The sequence below is a fragment of the Aphanomyces invadans genome (assembly GCF_000520115.1).
Source record: "Aphanomyces invadans strain NJM9701 unplaced genomic scaffold supercont1.16, whole genome shotgun sequence".
NCBI lineage: Eukaryota > Oomycota > Saprolegniomycetes > Saprolegniales > Verrucalvaceae > Aphanomyces > Aphanomyces invadans.
The window spans coordinates 631062-650742 of record NW_008580161.1 but is presented as its reverse complement, the minus strand read 5'-3'; the positions used below and the strand labels follow the sequence as shown (position 1 = coordinate 650742).

Genomic DNA, 19681 nt, shown 5'->3' with positions numbered 1-19681 from the left:
CAGATCCGTTGCAGACGCCCTGGGGCGCAATATTACCTTCGTCCAAAAGATGTGGAGAGAATACCTTTAGTCTCAGACCGTGACTTTGCGCCAATATCGGGGAATCGAACAACGCACATCACCAAAATCCCACGGTCCAAGCTGGTCGTGCAGAAGGTGCAAGCCTTTGTTCGTGACCACCGCGCAACTCGCACCCGGACCACCGCGGTTGACATCATGGTGCACCTCCGGTGGATGTTCGTCCTTGATTTCGACATCAACGATAAGAAGGTGTTCAAGTCGACCCTTCGTTCGGTGCAACGATTCCTGAAGGCGCAAGGTTACAAACGAGGTCGACGTAACGGGTCGTCCACAAACCACCTGTCCAATGGTAACGCTCTTGCTCGTGACGCATACGTGCGCAAAATGCAACCACATACTAGTATACTGGGATAGGACAGACCACATATCGTGAATACCGACGAATCCTTCATCCACCACCACTACAAGGCGCACCATCAGAGCTTGTATGACCCATCGGACGAGAACGACATCCCGTCCAAAGAGAAGCACAAAGGGAGATGTTACTGCTTTGTTGCGGCTGTGCTTGACTCCCCCACTACGCCGAGCAAGGTCATGGCGCTGGACATTTTCACCGGTGGTTCGAAGCGAGCCTCAAGTGGTCCCAAGACAGGCAAGGTGCCCAAGGACTATCATGGGATGTTCGACCATGCCTACTACGTCAAGTGGTTTGAGTGCCTGTTAGATGAATTGGGTGCTGATGGCATCAAGAATGCGTGGATTATTCTTGACAGCATCGACACCCACAAGCCGACGCCGCAAAGGTGTCCTGGTGGAAGCTTGTGCTGCGTATGGAATCGAAGCAACTGAAGACGACTACAAGAGCCAGCTGTGGGACAAGTTGGTGGTGTACATCAAGGCAAACATCCACCCTGTAATCGTGGACATGGCAAAGCGTCGGGGGCACGCTGTCATCTACACCCCACTCCACCATTCTGTTCTTCAACCAATCGAATTGGTTTGGGCGATTAAGAAGGGGGAGTTGGCCGTCAATACACTGACATGACGAAATTTGCCGAAGTGAAGACTCGGCTTGAGGTAGCATTTGACAACCTCAAGTCTCATTCAATCAAAGGGTGCGTGCGTTCCGCGGAGGAGAAGTTGCAAGCATTGCACGATCATCTCGTCCAAGTGGACGCAATGGAGTCTGATGAAGATTCGTCGGCCGAGAGTGGGAATTCCAGTGATGAGGATAGCGACTCGGATTAGTATTTGGTTTCCTCTAAGATAAGCATATACTGCCATAATACATTTATCCATTTCTCAAGTTGATGCACTTCACACATCACTCTGTCAATAAATTCCCCCATACTAGTACGATTATCAAAAGAAATAAAGCTAACTCAATGGTGTTGTGAACTGTCGATACGGACAATCACCACGACATCGTATTCCTCTCACATTGTATAATTTGTGCATACATTGATTTTTGCAAGTGTCACGCCTTCGACTGAACTGGCTTTTCCATTTAAAAGGGAACAGCCTAGCAGTTCTTTTCAAGGTGTCGCAGAGCTCCGACAAGCACCCTTTCAAACGAACTACTTTGGTCCAGTGCACTACTGGACCTTTTCCCCAGCATCGCTTTGTGATTGGGCACCTTTCGGATCAGTTCATGTGTACATGACGCATTCGTTAAACTACACAACAACGCCACGCACATTGGTAAAAAATTGTGCAATTCTAGGGTATATTTTGACAAAAGTGTTGAAAATAATGAAAAAATGACAGAGCATCGAACAGTACTTTCGCCTGGGTTGTAGAGGTTCACGATCTGTGTAAGTATCTCGAAGAAGTCCGCGCGAACTTTCAACTCAACATGGGACGCACGCTCACAATTCGAAGCCGTCCTCAGCGCAAGCCCACGTTGGAGTGACCCCGACCATCATGGCGACCCCTATTCCAACAACGCTGCGTGGCCCTCCTGGTCCTGGCAACGTGTCGACGTTTGCGAGTTTGCGGCACTACGAAAACCAGAACGAGGCGCGCGCGATGCTCTTCTTCGACAGCATTGCATTGGCCTTGTCCGCGAGCATGACCCTCACTGCGTGCGCCACAGTATTCAAATGGAAGTCTGTGCGGAAACATGCGACCCACTCCACGATGTTCATGGTGTTCCTGTCACTCGGTCTGTGGTCGTTGAGCACGTTGGTGCGCATTGTCCTGATCTATACTGGAATTGATCCTGGGCCTCCGAAGCCGCCGATAGGCCCGCCTCCCCCAGGCTTTACACCACCTCCACCTCCATTAGGGGTCAAGGTCATCTTGTACACGACGCTCGTGACTGACATGTTCTTCAACGCGACGTCGCTGTGGTGCATCTTGGCCACGTACGAGTTTCAGCGGTGGGTGTGGCGGCCCCGACTCGTCCACGAACGCAAGACATTGAGATGGTACCATCTCTTCGTGCAAGCTTGTTGCGTTGCTCAGGTCGTCGCGGTTACGACTGTCGACGTGCTTTGGGTCCCTCCGCCACCGCCGGCAATTCGACCTCTTGGCGTGGCGGGTGGCAGTCCTCCGGGACTTGGAGGCCCTGGCAAACTACCGCCACCACCAGCGCAACTTCTCATGGAAAACATATTCTGGACCATCTTTTGCGTTCGGTGGGTTGCCGTGCTGTATCCAGTCGTGCTCGGCATCGTCCTTGCATGTTCGCCCAAGGCAAGGGGGCTGAACCGAACCCAGTCTGTGCACGTCTTTGTCCTGTTGCTGGTCGCGCTCAACGTGCCGTACTTGGTCGTCGAGCCACTGTTCGACTTTGGCATTCTCAACAAGACGGAAATGCTGCTCCTCTACAGCGTGTCCAAGTTCGCCACGTACTGCAGCGGCGTCGGGATGGTCAATCTTCTGGGGCTCTACCTTGTCGACTTCGATGTCCTGTATGTAGTCAAGGACCCGCCGTCGATGCCGTCGCCGTCGGCATTTCTCGTGTTTGAGAGCAACAGCTACTACATCCCCGCCACGCTCGTCCATCCCAGGCGGTGAATCCTCTTGAATGAAAATCTCTCTACCGAACGCAGCTCCATCGTCGTCCTCCATCGAACGTGCTGTCGTGGGAAAGCTCTCACGTGTTGGACTTCGTTTACACGCAGCGCGAGAGTATGCCGCCGACGTTCTGCGACAACTCAACCCAGGAATTTGGATTTCGTGGGTGAGCGAGAGTTGCTTCAGTACGGCAGCCAACGGAGCGGACTGGGGTCAATGCAGTCTTCAGCGCGGAGACAATCGTGGCGTCGTTGTTTCGGGTTCACACGCCATGAAAGGGTGACTTGGCGTGAGTACCTGCCTTTATCAGGCACGCAAAGCCGATGGAGCACACATCGCGACACGTCCGTTGAAAGGGATGTCGCGATGGACGACCCATGTTCCTCCGTTGTCCAAGGTAACTTCAACTTCGAATGGATCCACCGCATTGAAGCGACAACGTCGCGCGTGCAGCCCTTTTGCGCTGCATGTGGCTGCTCTCAATGGAAGCTGGCTCCTTCACAAGGCGATGCTCCTGCTCGCCTCGCCGCCGCACAATGTGCTGAGTTGGCGAAGGTCCGGAGAGGCCATTCTTCTTGAGCGGCGGATGGTTTCGCGGCGCCGCATCCTGATAACGCAATGATAGAGGTCATGTTTATCTATTTCACTTGAATAGATGATAATTTTCTTGAACTGAGCAGCAACCACCAGTTGCAGGCAGCGGAGAATCCATGCTGCTGGCATGGGCATTGGTACAGAGCCGACGTAGGTCGGTTCGACTCGATTTGGTCCGTCGATACGTGGATGCTTGACGGGGCGAAGCATCGACCACGCCGCGTCCATGGAAAATGAATTGTTTATTTAAGTAATTCATTTATGTAATGCCCTGAACATCCAACTGTCCCATGCTACTAACCGGCGCGGGGTCGCCCGGACGGGTGGCTGTCGACACAGCCGGAGCGTTGCAGCGCTATGTGACCACTGTCGCCCATCGCAGCATCCATCAGCACGCGCTGGCCGAGCTATCTCTGCCCTGGGTGTTGTTGCCAATTTCAAATTACGCTCCATGGCTACAGCCGACCGCGTCGACTGGCAAAAGTGGAAGCAGAATGGGTCGTCGTGGACGTCCAACAAAACGATGATTTCGTCCCTGACGAGGATGCGGCACTACGAGAACCAGAATACGCACCCCGCCATGCTCTTCGCTGACTGCATGGTGCTCTGTTTGTCCGTGAGCATGACCCTCACGGCGTGTGCGACGGTGTTTCGGTGGGCGACCGTGCGAAAGAGTCCCAACCACGGCACGCTCTTCATGATGTTTCTCTGTCTGGGTTTGTGGTCCATGGCGAAGCTCGTGCTCGTTCTCTTGGTCGACACGTACTCGGACTTGTGGATCGGCCGCCAATCGATCATGTATGCCACGATGGTGTCGGAGCTCTTCTTCAACGCGACGTCGCTCTGGTGCATGTTTGCCACGTACGAGTTCCAGCGATGGGTGTGGAGGCGGCGGCAACATGCCCGCTTCGTCCTGCTTCGGTATCACATCGTCGTCCTTGCCGTTTGTGTTGCCCATGCCGTGTCCCTGGTCGTCGTGGACGTGCAGAACCCGCCCAAGTACAAGGATGGATGGCGACGACAAAACACAACTGCGGATGGACTTCGTTGGACCGAGAATGGAACGAAAGTGCCGCAGCGCACGCCGTGGAAGCCGCCCCCGACGCTTGACTTGATGGAGTATTCGTTCTGGGCCGTCTACAGCATTCGATGGGCGGCAGTATTGTACATCGTGGTAGTCGGTGCCGTGTTTTCGCTTCGAACCGAGCGACGCCACACACAAAACCAAACCCATGCGCGGCGTTGGAAAACCAGCCGCGTGTTTGTGCTAGTACTGCTAGTGCTCAACACGCCGTACCTGGTGTTCGAGCCGCTCTTTGATTTTGACGTCCTTGACAAGACGACCCTCCTGCTCATGTTTAGCTTGTCCAAAACCGCGTCGTACTTGAGTGGCGTCGGGATGGTCAACCTCCTCGGGCTCTACCTGATCGACTTTGACACGTTGTACACCGTCAAGGACGCGCCTGTGCCGCGGATACCCCCCGGGTTCGTTGTGTTTGACAACAGCTTGCACGATAAGCCGACCTTTGTCGCCACGAGGTGCTGACCTCGCTCGACTCGGTCAGGAGGTGCGGCGTCGGCATTCGAACTGGAATGTCATGAGCACGAATGGAAAAGTATTTTAATGCGTATATTTTAAAATATTTTATTTTACCACAACTTGTCTTGTCCTGTCTATATGACAGGGTCACCAGTGTCTAAATTCTATGTAAAGTTCACGCGGCGCCATCGTAATATATATTCCGATATTATTTTGGCTCCAGTTGTCAGTTGGCCCATCGTCGTGGTTTGACAAAGGCCGCCCACGTGACACAATCGGACGGTGCCATCCCGCCGATGAACGAGTTACCGCTGCTCGAGGTCGGCATGGTGTTCGGTGGTTCGAAGGAAGCGCTGCATTACGTCCAGGACTATGCCTTCCAGACCAATAAGCAGGTGAAGGTCATGTCGAAGAGTGGCGGGGGCCACAAGCGGCTCATTTGCTCGTGGACGCCGTGCTCGTTCTTTGTCCAAATGTACCAGCAGAAGAAACCTGTCGACGAGTCCAAGGGTCGGCCATGGTACATTTCATCCTGCGACTTGAACCATGCCGTCGACTGCATGTCGGTCGCGAAACCAACGTGCCGACAGCTCACGCAGATGCAAGCGCTTCAAACCGTCGTGCACTCGAACTCCAAGATCTCAGCGAACGCGATCATCTCTGCAATGCCATCGCTGAACTTGAAGCGACTCCAGCGCACAGTCTACCGCGCCAAGCGTGAAATCCTGACGCGGACGCCAGAGAGCTCGACATTCGACCCCGACGGGTACACCGCCGCAGGATTGGTCCCCAAGCAACAACTTGCCCCGTCAGCCCAAGCCATCGGTCCAGCTAGTGTGCCATCTCCACAACTGCCAAAGAAACGAAAAGAAAGCGACAAGGATTTGGTCGAGATCGAACGGGCTCGGCTGGAACTCAAGCGGCGGAAAGAAGCGCGACTTGAACGAGAAGCCCAGGTGCACCACCGCATTCTTGTGGCCAAAGCAGAGGAGGCGGAGCTCGCCCTCAAAGTCGCACGAGCGAAAGCGAGGCATGAGCTGCTCAACGCTGGCATTTCCCACGATGAAGCGGACCAAATCTTGATGTAAACTAAACTGCTAAGTTGCGGTACGAGAGGTGTTGTTACACCAACGTAAAGGTCCGCACACGCAACCACCACGTTGTGTTCTGAACCGACGTTCGCGACGGGTCTCTGCCGTCGACCTCTCGAGACGCTGCTTCGACGCGTTTGCGAGCCGCCGTCCTCTGTCCATCCTTTGCAATGCATGATGTTCCTGCACTTTGGCCACACGATGCCAGCGCAGCCACGCGGTTATCTCGGTCGGATCGCAATTTCCGATTCGACCTTTTTCGAACCTGCGATGCTACTGCGGACACCCACCCTTGCAAAGATCGCACCAAGCTCGACTACATTACGTTGTCGCCACCACCGCAGCCGCCGCCTTGCGCGCCAGGGGAAATGTTTAGGTGAACTTGGCGGTCGAAGGCCAGCACGGTGCCGCTGGACCGATTCAACTTTATGTGGGGGCTAGGGCGATATCCGGATGACCATGCCATGTGTCGCTCGCGGGGTTTGGCATGGAAGGTCGGTGGCCAGTGGATGGAGCGATGCGCATATTCGATTTCGCCGCGTCCAACGCAGATGGGGGTCTCGGACACTGTGCGCCGCCAGGTCGTCAACTTCACGTATGGCCAGGTGATCTCGATCTTACTCGTGTGCACGAGCATCTTCACCAACAAGCTCCAGCGCAACGATGCGCTCGTGATCACGTTCAGCACGACCTTCTTGTACGTGCTGCTCGCGGCCGTGTTCGTCCCGTACTTTTACGTGCACCGGTGCGCGTCGGTAAACTTGCCGTGGTGGTTCTGGCTCGTGTTTGGGCTCATCGACGTCGAAGCCAACTACTGGGCTGTGTCGGCGTTCTCGGAAGATGTCAACTACGCGATCCTCGGCCTCATCCTGCACATGACGATCCCGGTCGTGACCGTCCTCAGTTATTTCTTCATGGGGAAGCGATACAACTGGTTTCACGTGGTCGGGTGTGTGTTTGCCATCGGCGGCATCGTTGTCATCTTTTGCGTCAACAACGAAGGCGGCGAATTCCCCAACCAAATGAAGGGCAACTTGAAGTCGCTCTTGGCCGCGGGGCTGTACGCGCTGTCCAACTTGCTCCAGGAGTACGCGGTGAAGCGCAACAACGTGGGCATGGACGCCAACGTCGAAGTGCTCGGCAAGATGGGCGTCACAGCCACGATCGTGTCGTTGGTTCAAATGGCCATCATCAGCGAGTACTCAAAAGTGTCGGATGTCGAGTGGTCTGCCGAGAACGTCGGGTGGAATGCCGGCTACGTTGTCACGATGTTCATCTTTTACGCGACCGTGTCCGTGTTCCTCCGTGTCACCGAGTCGCTCCTCTTCAACATCTCGCTCCTCACGTCCGACTTGTACAGCGCGCTGACCATGATGTGGGTGTTTGATGGGACGGTCCCGGGCTTGTACTGGCTCGCGTGGGGGTTGGAATGCGTCGGAATCACGATCTACTCGGTGCACGAACCCGTGGATCTGACCAAAGCCGCAGAACCTGTCAGCGACATTCCCGTCGCCGTGGTCGTGAGCACGCCCGTCGACACAGAAGTGACGTACCACAAGGTGTAACCTGCCGCAGTCGTTTGAATCCGTCCTGCTCTGTTGCGCCGTGGGCCTGTAACGTCACCGACGCAATACGAAATGTGTCTTTTTCTTGTATTCATGCACGATTGCCTGCGTTGGAAGCGTTCGGGACTCTCTCCCGCGAAGGCGTGAGCGAATCCATCCTGCCTTTGTCTCGGGCACCCCTCCACTTCCAACGACGTGATGTGCTTGCTCCGCTTCGGCGACGGACCATTGCATCCCTGACGGTGCATGTCGATACGAACGCCATGTCTGTGCGAAGATGTGTGGTGGGGCACAGCAATTCGTACAGGATCGTCACGAGTGTGAGAGGCTGTAAAGGGCACGCACATGCATGCATGCCGATAGAGCACGGAGCACCATGTACGCAAGGGGCGACAATGGAGAGAGAGATGGGCCATGGAAAGGAGGAGCTCGTCACAACGACGATTTTTTTGGAGCATAGTCGAGGCGAAAAGGACTCACGCTGGTCATTAGTCCAATGCGAACGCCATCGTTCCAACCGACGCATCACGAGAAATGCCTTCGAGCCCCATCACTCTCGCAACTCCTTTAACCGTTCAGCCAACTCGGCGTAGCCCTTCAACGCCTTGAAGCTTTCCCGCTCGGCCTTGTCTGCGTTGATGTTCTGCGCACTCTTGAGAGCTTGTTTCAGGTCCTTGAGCAGCGGTGCATCCTCGCCTTCGTGTTTGATCAGTACCTTGATCTGGTTTTCATATGCGACCACAAGCAAGTCCTGCACGTCTTTGGATGGCATGGCAAAGAACGTGGTAAATGTCGGCTTGCCGCTCGAGTTGCGCTTGTCCACGATCGATCCCATGTTGTCTCCCTACGATGAGCTCCTTGTGAGCGACGAACCACAGGTCGACAAACGGACCTTGACGCTAATGAACGAGCCTGGAAAACCATCCAAAGGTTGGAGTTCGGGTGTTTCTTCGAGCTTGGTGTCCTTTGGAGGCCAATCCACCGCATACCACCACCTAATTCAAGCACATCAACACTAGGTCGGTGTTCTCCAGTCGATAGGGTACCTGCAGAGCAATTCCTGGACCAAGCGGCCCTTCAACGAATCGTACAGCGCTTCCGACGCTTCTTGTTGCTTGTACGCAATATTTTTGATCTTTCGCTGGTTGGATGATGTTGCCAACGTTCGCTTCTCGAGCTTCACGGGTGATTCGGACTTGGGTTCGCGCTTGACGGAGGACGACGAGGTCTTCTTCTTGATCGGTTTGTCGTCTATGTCCATCACTTCCTTCTTTACTTTCACCTTCTTCATCGAAAGAAGCGGCATTTCGTCGTCACTGTCGTCGATCACGCGCTTTGGACCGGGCGTCGTCGTCGCAGGTTTGGCTTCGTTTGGCGGTTCCTGCACCTCCCGCTTCGCGTTGACTTCTCTCCGTTGGTTGGACACTTGCGCGGCACGAAGCTGGGATAACGGAACATCTTCCTCACTGCATACACATACACACCCACATGAATTCACTCGACCGACCCCGATTCCTTCCACCATTACCTCGACGAGCTCATTTGGCGCCTACACCTCCCCAAAATACGTGGATTTGCTTTTGATTCAATCTCACGGTACCTCTACCATCTAATACTCCCCCCCGCACTTTAACAAGTATTTCAATATACTATACAAATCCCATGTTGAAAAAATCCCTCGAAGTGGAAAATTCTGACGAATTTCATCTTTTTTCACCCGAATTCGTTTGTCGGGTCGTAAAGGTAATGCGATGTCAAAGATGGAGAGGTCCAGCGTGCTCTCCATCTTCATCTTCGCACCACCATCTCGTTCTCACCACCGCTGCCATGGTCCACCGACATGCACACACGCGCGTTCGTGATTGCCTCGTAATCAAATTCCATTACGCTGCTACCAGTTACACATGTTGAAACGGCGACCGTTTCGCATTTCCAACCACGGCTGTGCTTACCCTGGCGGTGGATCCTGCAGCGCCGCGCCTGGTCCGATGGCCACGTATGACGTGGAGGTTTCCAGCGCAAAGCAGTACAAAGCGTCGCGTTTTGATATTTGGGCCCTTGGCATTACGATCGTGATTGGCGGGCAGTACTTTTCGTGGAACGTCGGCCTGGCAGCGGGCGTGTGGAGCATGTTTGTGTCGATTGCGGTGACGGCGACCAGCTACATCTGCCTCGCCCTGTGCCTTGCCGAAACAGTGAGCGGGCTGCCGTTCGCGGGCGGCGCGTATGGTCTAAGTCGGTGTTCGCTAGGCTTTTTTGGCGGGTACATGGTCGGATGCTGCGAAGCGCTCCAGTACATCCTCTATACCGCGTCGTCCGTGCTCGTTTTGGGCGACATGGTATTGGAGCTCGTCGATCTAGCGCCAGACGACGTGCTCTGGTATGTTCGACCACTCACGTGGGTGACCATATACGCAGTCGTACATGGTTTGCAACGACGGAGCCAGCGGCGTTTTTGGATCTGCAACATGTTGTTAGCCCTGGTATCCGTCGGCATTGTGCTTGTGTACGTTATCGTGTCGCTCCCTCACGCTAGCTACGACCTGTACGGAGGCGGCGAAGAGCATTCCTTCAAAGGGGGCATGCGAGCCTTCATGGAGCACCTTCCGCTCTCGGCATGGTTCTTTGTCGGGATCGAGTCACTCAACACAGTCGCCAACATGGTCGACGAGCCGAAGAGGATCATTCCAGCCGGCCAGACTGCGTGCGTGTTCACCCTTGTGGCCTCGGCTGTCAGCGTGTACTTGGTTGCGGTGTGCATGCCCCCCGGCATCGACTCTCTCCAAGCTGACCTTATCGTGATCCGCGGAGGCTTCGTCGCTGCATTTGGCGCAGGTCCGTATGTCGCGACCGTTCTGTCCCTTCCCGCAACATTTGCCACCATCTATGGCTTCATCTTCTTGTACTCAAACGTGCTCGCGTCCATGGCCGCGTCCAAGTTGCTGCCACTCCAGTTCGCGCACCAGCACCCCGCACACAAGACGTTTCCGACGGCAGCGCTCGGTGGGTCGAGTGTCGGTTTGGGACTGTGCTTCGTTGGGCACTACTGCCCCAACATCCGTCTGTACAATATTTGCATGGTGTTTGGGTTCTCGGCAAACATTGCGCAAGTGTGGAACTATATGTTTGTGCGCACGAAGTTCAAGCACTTGTCGTGGTCGTTTCGGAGTCCATTGGGGATGTTTGGGGCTGTCGTCGCCATGGCGGTGTCGGCCCTCCAGCTCGTGGCGCTGCTCGTGTTTCAGCCGATGGATGGCAGCACTGCGTTCGTAGTGGGCGGCGTTTTCGTCGTCCTGACACTCGCCTACGTCGGCTACATCCGCGACACCCAGACGCTGTCGTCCGATGAGCACCGGGTCCTGTTTTTCGCCCACATTTCCAAAAGTTCGTCGCGCGTCGTTTGCCGTCGCACGACACTGATGCTTGTGGCCTAGGCAACATATTGAAGCAATCGATGGCTAAGCGACGCCAGTCCAGCTCGGGAAGCCTGAATGCAATTTTGCGCCATGGGCATGTTGCCGAGAGAAGAGACAGCGCCACGCGAGGTCCTTCCATCGTCGTGCTAAAAAAGTCCGATTCGTTCCTGCCGTTTCTGATGAACATGGCGCGAGATTCGGGGCACAGTCGAAAGAAGATCGCCCCTTTCACCCCTGGTGGCCCCGTCGTGGTGCCGCCGCCGACAGCTCCGACCCAGGACGATCTTGTCCCGCCAGAGCCGAGCCCGACAAAGCAATCGTAATGAAAACCGTGACATGAGCACAAGGACTGTCGTGAGGGTCCATGGCACGCATCTCGACGGACCCCAACGAGCCTGAACGTCGCGACGTTCCAATGGTACGTGGCAGCTCTCTCCTGGACTTTCCTAGATGCGATTGCTGACACGGGCTTTGTGCATGCAGTTGATCCTGTGCTAGACAAATTGAACACACATCCCAGCTCTCCCCTGGTCGAGTGCTAGTCGGCTCACTATGCCACAGCATTGGAATGGCTGCATGCATTCCCAGCTCTAGACGCGGGAGCTCTCCAATATTCGCGCAGCACAAGGCGGTCGACGGCTTTCCTCGCTGCATGCAATACGAGTCCACGAGGGGTCGTTTTTAAACAGCGCATGCGGCAACATCTAGTGCACTGCCGTCATGGTGAGCTTGCGCGAGTCGACAAACAGGTCGAACAGGAGGCGCTTGAGCTTGTCCGCGTCGACTGGCGTTTGCAGCTGCACCACATCGAGCCACTGCCGAGCCACATGCTGTAGCGTAGACAACGATTCCTCCCTTGCCATGACGCGTTCGCAGTCGGCAGTCAGCTCGTCCACGGCCCCCTTGAAGTACCACTGCATCCACTGCACTGACTGCCACTTCAGTTGGATCACGTCTTTGCGTCCATAGTGCTCGGACACCATGGCGGCATTGTAGTCGTCGATGGCACCTCCAAAATCTCGCATGAAGCTCTTGAGGTCGCCGCGGGCTACCAACGCTACAACATGCCATGACGACCCGGCGATTGTCACGTCAACTGCATGGTCGCAGGCAATTTTCGCCGATGCAGTGTGCCCAGTGGGAAATTTGTCCCGAACCAGCGCCTTTGTTTGACTTGCGCATTCGGCCAAGGCTTCTTCAGCCATAGCAGCGTCGAACTCGGAGTTAGCGTCAGAGGCCAACGACGTGCCATGTCCTTCATCTTCCACGCTCAGAAGCTCGATACTTTCTTCGACGTACACCTCGCCCACTGTGGTGGCGTCTTCGTTCGCAGATCTCTCGCCGCCGCCTCGGTCTGTCATCGCGAAGCTGTCCAGTTCGCCGAATTGTTCAGAGTATACACCCGACGTCTCAATGGAGACTTCGATAGGTCCTGTGAAAGCAGGGGGTTCCAATTCGCGGGCCGTGGTATTGCCCGAGGCAAGCGTCGCAAGCCCTTCGTCCATCTCCGCCCCCGAGATGTCTGTCTGCCATTCAATGGGTTCTTGGTCGTGCTCAACTTCTTCGTCCGCGGAGTTAGGTAAGTTGTTTTCGGCAACAACTGCGGGATGGTCGGATGTGTCGACAATAGCCGTCGACTCCATCTCGGTGGATGTAGTGCCTTCAACTGCTTCGCTGCCAACCATGTCTCGCGCAGCTACCACATCCTCCATCCGACCTTGCTGTCCATAATGCCCGTCCGCCGCGCTGTCGTCGGTCGTTGCAATAATCTCCAAACGTCCGCTTCGATCGCCTTCGTCCTCCTGTTCAGGGACAGCGAGCTCGCCCTCCACATCAGAGGAGCTCTTTCGCTCCGCTGCGACTGTTTCGTCGCCCTCATTCGATAGCGCGGCAAGAACGGCATCGTTTTTGGGCTCGCTGCCAGGATGCACAATCGTGGGATAGAGACCGGCAACGTTGTCGTCGGATTTGTGCATGTGCTCAGGTTGAAGGACGGTCGCCGAGTCGACTTCTGCAAGGTTCGCTTCCGGTGGCTCTGTCGCCTTCTCTGCGCCCTCATGCCCATCGTCTGACCTTTCTTGGGGTGCTCTGGGTATGGTGGAAGCATCGGCGCTGTCCTCCTCGTATGCAGTGTCGTTGTCGGCAAGCTGTGACTTGCCGGCGTTGGGATGTTCGTGGTCGGTTGCATGATTTGGTACAACTGGAATTGCCGACTTACCACGCCACCACTCGACACGGAATGGCGCGGTCATGCGGTCCACGTCGTAGTTGTTCCAAATCGCCCACCATTGGCCGATATACGCAACAACGGCCAGGACGACAAAGATTTGTTGCACTCGCCGCCACCTTCTTTCGCGGTGGAGCTTGGCGCTGACTTCTGGCCGCGCTTCCGAGTCGATGCGGCAGCCATACTTGCGCTGCCACTCTGCGTTCGTGCGTTCGTACTGCAGCGTCCATTGCTGTTTCTCCTTTGCATTGGACCACAAACGCAAGTCGATTTCTTCATCAGGCACAAGGGATGCATCTTCTTCAGCGTCAACGTCGTCGTCGTCGCTGTTGTCTGCGTCCGACGCATCGGATAATGTGTAGTCGCTGTCACTCTCGCCTTCGTGAAACGTCATGGCATTGAATGGAGATTCCTCCGAGTCCGACAAGTCGTCTGCTTCGTCTTCCATGCCATGTGGCTTCTGTGGATTGGTGTCATGACCGTCAGAGTCGACGGGCCAGGTGAATGTCGACGGCGGCGTCGCCATCTTCTGCCGCCACGTGACCGGGAGATGTTTGAATTTTCGTCGTGTGTGGTGGCCGTAATTTTAATCCGTTTTTCTATTCATCTTTGTGTTTTGTATCCGTTTGAACGAAATGTTTAAAATTGCAACTGGCGAGTCCACACCACCCACGCCACACGCAACCGCAGCACCAACCTTGCCGATGCATGAACACTGGACAGGTGACGACGACGGCGGCTGGTTTATACTCTATCCTACGACAGTCCTCTTGTTGTGCGATGTCTTTTTCTTCACGTGCGGGTGGCCTTGGGCCGATGGTCTTGTCGCAGGCGGCAGGACAATGCTCTCTCTCGACTTGACGGGGGACTTGTTCGCACTTCGTTGGCAGAACGGGTGTTTCCGCGGATCCAAGTATTCGATCCCGTTGTTCACGCTCTTGTCGTAAGTGTACGACGACGCTGGGTTGACAACCTGCCAGCGACGTCATGCCACGGACGACCAAGCTCCGTCGTACCGTGACAAAGTTGTTTTCTGTGATCTGGCTGGCTTTTTGATATCGCTTTTCACGATCGTTGTGCAGCTTGTCCGCTTGGTACACCGACGTGGCTTGCAACGACGTTCGAACTGTTGGTGGCTTCGGTTTGAGTTGTGCTTTGGGCACGAGCTTCTTGGGCACGGTCGCGAGGTAGTTGAGTGTGTTGGTGCGGATGTGGGTTTCGACCGGGACTCCAAACGCGGTAGGCTACAACCATTTCAACTTTGTGATGATGCGTTCAAGTGCCAAACCTTGGACTGCAGGAACGGCGAACTAAAGATGCCAGGAGTCACGGTCGTGCCAACTAAGTGATGCAAGTTTTGTGTGATGTGAGCCAATTCTTCGCGCGATTCGGCGTCCACCCGAGCAGCCTCCGCCTGTCGGCCATTTCGATCAGTGCCATGATGCAGACACCGATGCTGCTTTGCAGGCGCACCTTTCTCTGGGCATCCAAACGCTGCCGCAACGTCTCGCGCAAGGCCTGGCCTTTTGCTTCAAGTTCCTTCAGGTACAACTTTCGTGTGGCAAAATTCAGCTTGAACTTTCGACTGGACCATCCACGGTATCGCGTCTGGATGACCCGTGCAACGTGGTGCATTCGGGCTTGGGCTTCCAGAGTCAGTTGGCGCTGGCGCTCCCGCAGGGCCTTGTGCCGACCTAAATGGCCACGGAAAACACGAGCGACTACGATTTCGGCGTCCCTACAACGAAGTGGGAATTGACGATGGAGCTCGTGTGCAGAAACGGCACTGCTGTTGTCGTACCGGCATCGCGAAATGTTTGACCGCACGCGCTGGCCTCTGTATATCCGCTGGATGCAAATGGCAGCGTGGAGCTCTTTGGACGCGTTGGCAGCGCAGGCCCTACACAGTTGCAACGTCACCTTCGCCCCAAACAATGCAGTGGGAGTACTCGAGGGAGGCTTCCAGAAGGTCCAGCGTCTTGAGTCGGTTGACCCAGCACGCATAGAACTCTGCCATGCCCGATTGCCGTGAGCCTCCGTGCCGCGCGGCTCTCGCGAAACGACTCGACGATTGTCGGCGCTAAATTTAGCCTTGCCTGAAGGAATCGGTGGGGGAAATTAGTGTATTTTTCCCTCAAGACAGGAACCGAATGAAGCTCGAGGCACCACATCGAGCAACTGCGTCACTCCGCTGATCGTCATAAGGCTTACGACTGCTCGTTTGCGCGATGATCCCAACCTCAGCCCTGTGGTAGCGTGATCTCGGCATTGCCACACTCCAGCCAACCAGGCATGAAAAGGTCGACCACGAGTCGATTCCGCCTTCAAAAGGCGGCAATGGCATATAACATCGCTGCCTGGTCGCCTTGATTGCCCTGCTCGCTGTGTGCTGCATCAGCGGTTGGATACAAATTTGCTCGTTTGATATGACAGCGAATGCATAACGCTGTTCAAGTTTAAATACGACAACGTTTGGTACTCGCGGCAGACTAGGCCGTTTGGATAGCGCGGAGGCGCTGCATGGTGCGCGGTGCGGGCAGCCACGCGACTAACATCATTCGAATCATGCAGTTGGCCAGGAGCACCATGGGAACGCAAAAGAAGAAGGCGCTTGCAAGGCCAAAGTGTGGAATCTCCATGACGAGGCTCGCGAAGAGCAAGCCTATGGCAAGGAACAAGCAGAACATGGCGCACATGGATTGGTATGTCCAGTGCAAGCATTCGCAGCGGCGTGACGAACGAGAGGTAGCTGAGCCTTTCTGGACTTGGATGTCTGTCTGCGCAAGTGGAGCGTATCCATGCGTAGACGTACGTTGTTGGTATCTGTGCTTGAAGCAATACGACACAGTCAGTGCTGCCGACCTCTTTTGCACATACGTTCGCGTACACCGCGAGCCATCTTGGACTATTCCCGCGCATTGCACTACGTGGTCGTCACGGCTTGGCTTCTCTAGACGTACACCCACAAGCCATGGCTTTGTCTCATCCACCAGAGAAGGCTCGCCGTCTTCCTCATCGTCCAGGTCGAAGGTCGTCGGTTCGAAGCGCATGACGCCGACGCAAAAAGTGCCGATTTTTTGTCGGTTTCACTCGGGAAAGAACACGATAAAATGATAGAGAACCCGTTCCTCCGAAATATAATACTTTGAAGATCACTTGGCATCGCACATTCATCACAGATTCGATGGCCGGCCGCAAGTTCGAGGACCTGTCGGAGCACTACAACAAGTCCAATTGCTACTGCTTGAATGAAGACCCGAGCTTTGGACACGGGAACTTGTTCATTGGGGATGAGTCCCTCGTCTTGAAGAGCGAAGCGGACGGTACGGCGTCTTGACAAGTGGCGCCAGTATGGCTGGCGTGACCGGAGCTCTTTGTCCTAGAGCAACTCTTGATCCACCTGGAATTCAAAGAAGCAGTCAAGATTCATTCGATTTCCCTCAAAGCCCCGAAAGATGGTATGTCCAGCCCTTGCCTTGGTTCACGTGATGATGCGCGATGTAGATACGGCGCCGTCGGTTGTCAAGCTGTTCGTGAATCGCAACAACTTGGTACGCCACGACACGTTGGAAACATGATGATGGCTTTGCGCAGGGTTTCTCGGACGTGACCGACATCGAGCCAACGCAACAATTGGAGTGGACACAGGAACAGTTGCAGACCGGGACACCGGTCGAGCTGCGGTTTGTCAAGTTTCAACGAGTGACCTCTTTGACGGTACAATCGCCACGTCATCATGTTTGGCCTCGGCAAGGAGTGTACGAATGGGGCTCATTCTCCATGTAGGTGTTCGTCGAAGAGAACCACGGTGGTGAGATCTCGTCGCTGTCGAGCCTCAAGCTCTTTGGTATGAGTCCCTTCCATGCTTCGACGTCCTAACAGCGCCGTCTGTGACCCAGGCGAAGCGATTCAAGGGACCAACATGAACGACCTGAAGAGTCAAGGCCACGACCATTAACCAGGCAGGCGCTAGTCTTCGTTGACAGAGCAGCACTCGACATTATATGATGTGCCTTTCAAACCCCTCGAGCATGATCGATCGCATCGTAAGCGCGATCTGAATCGCTCCCAGCAGAACGCATGTACTCCATCACATACACCAAGACAAACAGGTTGAACTCTTGACGACGCTCACCTGCATCCTCTGGGCGCCCGCGTTTCCCATATGCCGCGCCTTCATCGATCTGAAAGGAACGAACAGAGGAAGCACGCTTCGCTGCACGTGTACACCGACCCTTTCGTCGGCAATCGTTCTTCATGCCCGCAGTGCCGAGCGACCGGTCCTGGTTGTGTGCGAATGTCACAACCGCATCTTGGCGATTCGATATATGTGATGGTTTACTTTTACATTTTCTAGTGCTGCTTTAATCTTGAAATCCTTATGGTACGTTGAAGGCATAATTACTTGAAGTATATATTGGGTTGGATTCGTTTTATGGGAAAGCTACATTTTATGTATTTTAACAGGTACTTGAATGTTGCTTGGCTTGGAAATTTAATTTGACAGGTTTCTCCTCCTTTGGTGATCTTTCACGACCTCGCCACGCCCTGTTCACTTCTCGATATTGCCTCGCCAAGACAAGGACTGATGCCGCGCATCGAGACAGAACCCAAGCTGGACTTCAAGGATGTGCTCATTCGGCCGAAGCGAAGCACCCTCAAGAGCAGATCTCAAGTCGACGTTTCCCGCACGTACACCTTTCGCAACTCGAAGCGGACTTGGACTGGTGTGGTACGTCCATCCGCGCCATTCCACGACTGACGTGCAGCCGTAGCCCGTGATTGCTGCCAACATGGATACAGTCGGAACGTTTGAAATGGCAAGAGTGCTCGCGGCGAATCAATGCATCACGTGCATCCACAAACATTACACCGTGGACGAGGTAGAGCTCCAATCGACATGGCGCTCTCATATCCCTGGATCCATACTCACGAGATTGTAGTGGCATGCCTTTGCAAAGACCTATCCGAGTGTGCTCCCTTTCGTGGCGGTGAGCGCTGGCACGAGTGCGGCGGATTTGGAACGTGTCTCGGCTGTCTTGCACGCGCATGATGCAATTGCATTTGTGTGCTTGGACGTAGCCAACGGATACTCCGAGCACTTTGTGGATGCCGTGCGCTCTGTTCGCGCCAATCATCCAACGCATACCATCATCGCTGGCAATGTTGTGACGGGCGAAATGGTCGAGGAACTTGTCCTCAGCGGCGCCGACATCATCAAGATTGGTATTGGTCCAGGCTCAGTCTGCACCACTCGCAAGCAGACCGGCGTGGGGTATCCGCAGCTGTCGGCTGTGCTCGAGTGTGCCGACGCCGCGCATGGACTCCGCGGCCACGTCATTTCTGATGGCGGATGTACTTGCCCTGGTGATGTTGCGAAGGCATTTGGAGCTGGGTAAGGCTCTTGACCTTGTGGAGTTTTATCATTGCCTCGTCGTGAATGAAAGGGCATACAAGAGCTCAACGTGGTTGTGGTTGGTCGCGTAGTGCGGATTTTGTCATGTTGGGGGGCATGCTCGCGGGCCACGATGAAAGCGGTGGCGACGTGATTGAGACGAGCGATGGGCGGATTTTCAAGAGATTCTACGGCATGAGCTCTGCGACCGCGATGAAGAAGCATGCCGGCGGCGTGGCCGAGTACCGATCGAGCGAAGGCAAGAGCGTGACGGTGCCGTACCGAGGCCCTGTGGACAACACGATCAAGGACATTTTGGGCGGCGTGCGGTCCACTTGCACGTATGTCGGCGCGAGCATGCTGAAGGAACTGAGCAAGGTGAGGCATTGGAGACTTCGGCCGAGTCAGCGCAATTCTAGCCTTACGGCCTTGTGGCGATGTAGCGAACGACTTTTATTCGTGTGAGCCAGCAGTTGAACGAAGTGTTTGGCATGGCCCCGAACGAACAAGAGAGCGAGGCACGAGCTGCCAAGAAGGCCAAGGCGACAGAGTAGGCTGCGCGATCACAACAAAAAAGCCATTCGGGATAGCAACTTTTGATTCGCGTCGTGCATTGAAACGGTCGTCCATCCATTCGAGGCTTCCGTCGTCAACATCTATATCAAAAGGGGCTTCCATGACGTGCTCGGTGTGGCAGACATGTTGTTGGGCGTTTGGTGCTTCATTCTGTCGATCATATCCTTGCCGCCAGCCCTCTCTCTGGACCACGAATTTTTTCATTGGCGTCATTGCGTGCCTGGTGCATCATCCT

General features: G+C 55.0%; 12 protein-coding genes across 17 annotated transcripts; 9 read left to right on the top strand and 3 right to left on the bottom strand.

Annotated features, from left to right (window-relative positions):
- Positions 1 to 216: 216 nt before the first annotated feature.
- H310_08154 (hypothetical protein) lies at positions 217 to 1066 on the top strand (the record flags this gene model as incomplete). The annotated part of the gene is made up of 3 exons (XM_008873810.1): positions 217 to 396; positions 436 to 754; positions 825 to 1066. The coding sequence occupies 3 exons, from the start codon at positions 217 to 219 to the stop codon at positions 1064 to 1066; spliced, it is 741 nt and encodes a 246-aa protein (XP_008872032.1).
- Positions 1067 to 1858: 792 nt separating this feature from the next.
- Positions 1859 to 3080, top strand: H310_08153 (hypothetical protein). Its single transcript, XM_008873809.1, has one exon. It carries the CDS (start codon positions 1945 to 1947, stop codon positions 3040 to 3042), a length of 1098 nt encoding a protein of 365 aa, XP_008872031.1. The 5' UTR covers positions 1859 to 1944; the 3' UTR covers positions 3043 to 3080.
- Positions 3081 to 3936: 856 nt separating this feature from the next.
- On the top strand, positions 3937 to 5295 carry H310_08152 (hypothetical protein). The gene has a single exon (XM_008873808.1). The coding sequence runs from the start codon at positions 4088 to 4090 to the stop codon at positions 5180 to 5182; it is 1095 nt and encodes a 364-aa protein (XP_008872030.1). The 5' UTR covers positions 3937 to 4087; the 3' UTR covers positions 5183 to 5295.
- A 63-nt stretch (positions 5296 to 5358) lies between these two features.
- H310_08151 (hypothetical protein) lies at positions 5359 to 6347 on the top strand. The gene has a single exon (XM_008873807.1). It carries the CDS (start codon positions 5473 to 5475, stop codon positions 6262 to 6264), a length of 792 nt encoding a protein of 263 aa, XP_008872029.1. The 5' UTR covers positions 5359 to 5472; the 3' UTR covers positions 6265 to 6347.
- A 350-nt stretch (positions 6348 to 6697) lies between these two features.
- Positions 6698 to 7916, top strand: H310_08150 (hypothetical protein). The gene has a single exon (XM_008873806.1). It carries the CDS (start codon positions 6732 to 6734, stop codon positions 7830 to 7832), a length of 1101 nt encoding a protein of 366 aa, XP_008872028.1. The 5' UTR covers positions 6698 to 6731; the 3' UTR covers positions 7833 to 7916.
- A 331-nt stretch (positions 7917 to 8247) lies between these two features.
- Positions 8248 to 9401, bottom strand: H310_08149 (hypothetical protein). The gene is made up of 4 exons (XM_008873805.1): positions 9361 to 9401; positions 8879 to 9298; positions 8725 to 8827; positions 8248 to 8676 (listed from the first exon to the last, which is right to left on the bottom strand). The coding sequence occupies exons 1-4, from the start codon at positions 9372 to 9374 to the stop codon at positions 8383 to 8385; spliced, it is 831 nt and encodes a 276-aa protein (XP_008872027.1). The 5' UTR covers positions 9375 to 9401; the 3' UTR covers positions 8248 to 8382.
- A 352-nt stretch (positions 9402 to 9753) lies between these two features.
- On the top strand, positions 9754 to 11891 carry H310_08148. 2 transcript variants are annotated; one of them, XM_008873803.1, is made up of 3 exons: positions 9754 to 11216; positions 11267 to 11666; positions 11732 to 11891. In XM_008873803.1, the coding sequence occupies exons 1-2, from the start codon at positions 9821 to 9823 to the stop codon at positions 11569 to 11571; spliced, it is 1701 nt and encodes a 566-aa protein (XP_008872025.1). In that variant the 5' UTR covers positions 9754 to 9820; the 3' UTR covers positions 11572 to 11666; positions 11732 to 11891. The 2 variants fall into 2 exon arrangements, with proteins under 2 accessions (XP_008872025.1, XP_008872026.1); XM_008873804.1 differs by having other exon boundaries at positions 9821 to 11666.
- H310_08147 (hypothetical protein) lies at positions 11774 to 14071 on the top strand. The gene is made up of 2 exons (XM_008873802.1): positions 11774 to 12156; positions 12218 to 14071. The coding sequence occupies exon 2, from the start codon at positions 12349 to 12351 to the stop codon at positions 12829 to 12831; it is 483 nt and encodes a 160-aa protein (XP_008872024.1). The 5' UTR covers positions 11774 to 12156; positions 12218 to 12348; the 3' UTR covers positions 12832 to 14071.
- A 28-nt stretch (positions 14072 to 14099) lies between these two features.
- H310_08146 lies at positions 14100 to 15555 on the bottom strand. 2 transcript variants are annotated; one of them, XM_008873800.1, is made up of 6 exons: positions 15425 to 15555; positions 15277 to 15375; positions 14949 to 15213; positions 14764 to 14889; positions 14492 to 14719; positions 14100 to 14448 (listed from the first exon to the last, which is right to left on the bottom strand). In XM_008873800.1, exons 1-6 carry the CDS (start codon positions 15490 to 15492, stop codon positions 14227 to 14229), a joined length of 1008 nt encoding a protein of 335 aa, XP_008872022.1. In that variant the 5' UTR covers positions 15493 to 15555; the 3' UTR covers positions 14100 to 14226. The 2 variants fall into 2 exon arrangements, with proteins under 2 accessions (XP_008872022.1, XP_008872023.1); XM_008873801.1 differs by lacking the exon at positions 15425 to 15555 and having other exon boundaries at positions 15277 to 15414.
- Positions 15556 to 15964: 409 nt separating this feature from the next.
- Positions 15965 to 16525, bottom strand: H310_08145 (hypothetical protein; the record flags this gene model as incomplete). The annotated part of the gene is made up of 2 exons (XM_008873799.1): positions 15965 to 16137; positions 16288 to 16525. The coding sequence occupies 2 exons, from the start codon at positions 16523 to 16525 to the stop codon at positions 15965 to 15967; spliced, it is 411 nt and encodes a 136-aa protein (XP_008872021.1).
- Positions 16526 to 16597: 72 nt separating this feature from the next.
- On the top strand, positions 16598 to 17561 carry H310_08144 (hypothetical protein). Of its 3 annotated transcripts, XM_008873796.1 has the most exons (6): positions 16598 to 16798; positions 16859 to 16933; positions 16980 to 17026; positions 17070 to 17192; positions 17262 to 17322; positions 17375 to 17561. In XM_008873796.1, exons 1-6 carry the CDS (start codon positions 16660 to 16662, stop codon positions 17431 to 17433), a joined length of 504 nt encoding a protein of 167 aa, XP_008872018.1. In that variant the 5' UTR covers positions 16598 to 16659; the 3' UTR covers positions 17434 to 17561. The 3 variants fall into 3 exon arrangements, with proteins under 3 accessions (XP_008872018.1, XP_008872020.1, XP_008872019.1); XM_008873798.1 differs by having other exon boundaries at positions 16859 to 17192; XM_008873797.1 differs by lacking the exon at positions 17375 to 17561 and having other exon boundaries at positions 17070 to 17358.
- Positions 17562 to 18033: 472 nt separating this feature from the next.
- Positions 18034 to 19601, top strand: H310_08143. Of its 2 annotated transcripts, XM_008873794.1 has the most exons (5): positions 18034 to 18207; positions 18251 to 18358; positions 18419 to 18870; positions 18963 to 19248; positions 19314 to 19601. In XM_008873794.1, exons 1-5 carry the CDS (start codon positions 18064 to 18066, stop codon positions 19422 to 19424), a joined length of 1101 nt encoding a protein of 366 aa, XP_008872016.1. In that variant the 5' UTR covers positions 18034 to 18063; the 3' UTR covers positions 19425 to 19601. The 2 variants fall into 2 exon arrangements, with proteins under 2 accessions (XP_008872016.1, XP_008872017.1); XM_008873795.1 differs by having other exon boundaries at positions 18963 to 19601.
- The last annotated feature ends 80 nt before the right edge of the window (positions 19602 to 19681 follow it).

Bases quoted from the DNA above. Each gene is read 5' to 3' on its own strand.
- H310_08153 (XM_008873809.1), top strand. From the start codon at position 1,945: ATGGCGACCCCTATTCCAACAACGCTGCGTGGCCCTCCTGGTCCTGGC.
- H310_08152 (XM_008873808.1), top strand. From the start codon at position 4,088: ATGGCTACAGCCGACCGCGTCGACTGGCAAAAGTGGAAGCAGAATGGG.
- H310_08151 (XM_008873807.1), top strand. From the start codon at position 5,473: ATGAACGAGTTACCGCTGCTCGAGGTCGGCATGGTGTTCGGTGGTTCG.
- H310_08150 (XM_008873806.1), top strand. From the start codon at position 6,732: ATGTGTCGCTCGCGGGGTTTGGCATGGAAGGTCGGTGGCCAGTGGATG.
- H310_08149 (XM_008873805.1), bottom strand. The intron at 8,828-8,878 runs GTACCCTATCGA...TGCTTGAATTAG, and splicing joins GTCCAGGAATTGCTCTGCAG to GTGGTGGTATGCGGTGGATT. The intron at 8,677-8,724 runs GTCCGTTTGTCG...AGCTCATCGTAG, and splicing joins GCTCGTTCATTAGCGTCAAG to GGAGACAACATGGGATCGAT.
- H310_08148 (XM_008873803.1), top strand. From the start codon at position 9,821: ATGGCCACGTATGACGTGGAGGTTTCCAGCGCAAAGCAGTACAAAGCG. The intron at 11,217-11,266 runs GTTCGTCGCGCG...CTTGTGGCCTAG, and splicing joins TTTCGCCCACATTTCCAAAA to GCAACATATTGAAGCAATCG.
- H310_08147 (XM_008873802.1), top strand. From the start codon at position 12,349: ATGGTCGCAGGCAATTTTCGCCGATGCAGTGTGCCCAGTGGGAAATTT.
- H310_08146 (XM_008873800.1), bottom strand. From the start codon at position 15,492: ATGGCAGAGTTCTATGCGTGCTGGGTCAACCGACTCAAGACGCTGGAC. The intron at 14,890-14,948 runs GTGCGCCTGCAA...AATGGCCGACAG, and splicing joins GTTTGGATGCCCAGAGAAAG to GCGGAGGCTGCTCGGGTGGA. The intron at 14,449-14,491 runs GTACGACGGAGC...CGTCGCTGGCAG, and splicing joins CAGAAAACAACTTTGTCACG to GTTGTCAACCCAGCGTCGTC.
- H310_08144 (XM_008873796.1), top strand. From the start codon at position 16,660: ATGGCCGGCCGCAAGTTCGAGGACCTGTCGGAGCACTACAACAAGTCC. The intron at 16,799-16,858 runs GTACGGCGTCTT...TCTTTGTCCTAG, and splicing joins CTTGAAGAGCGAAGCGGACG to AGCAACTCTTGATCCACCTG. The intron at 17,323-17,374 runs GTATGAGTCCCT...TCTGTGACCCAG, and splicing joins GTCGAGCCTCAAGCTCTTTG to GCGAAGCGATTCAAGGGACC.
- H310_08143 (XM_008873794.1), top strand. From the start codon at position 18,064: ATGCCGCGCATCGAGACAGAACCCAAGCTGGACTTCAAGGATGTGCTC. The intron at 18,871-18,962 runs GTAAGGCTCTTG...TTGGTCGCGTAG, and splicing joins GCGAAGGCATTTGGAGCTGG to TGCGGATTTTGTCATGTTGG. The intron at 19,249-19,313 runs GTGAGGCATTGG...GTGGCGATGTAG, and splicing joins TGCTGAAGGAACTGAGCAAG to CGAACGACTTTTATTCGTGT.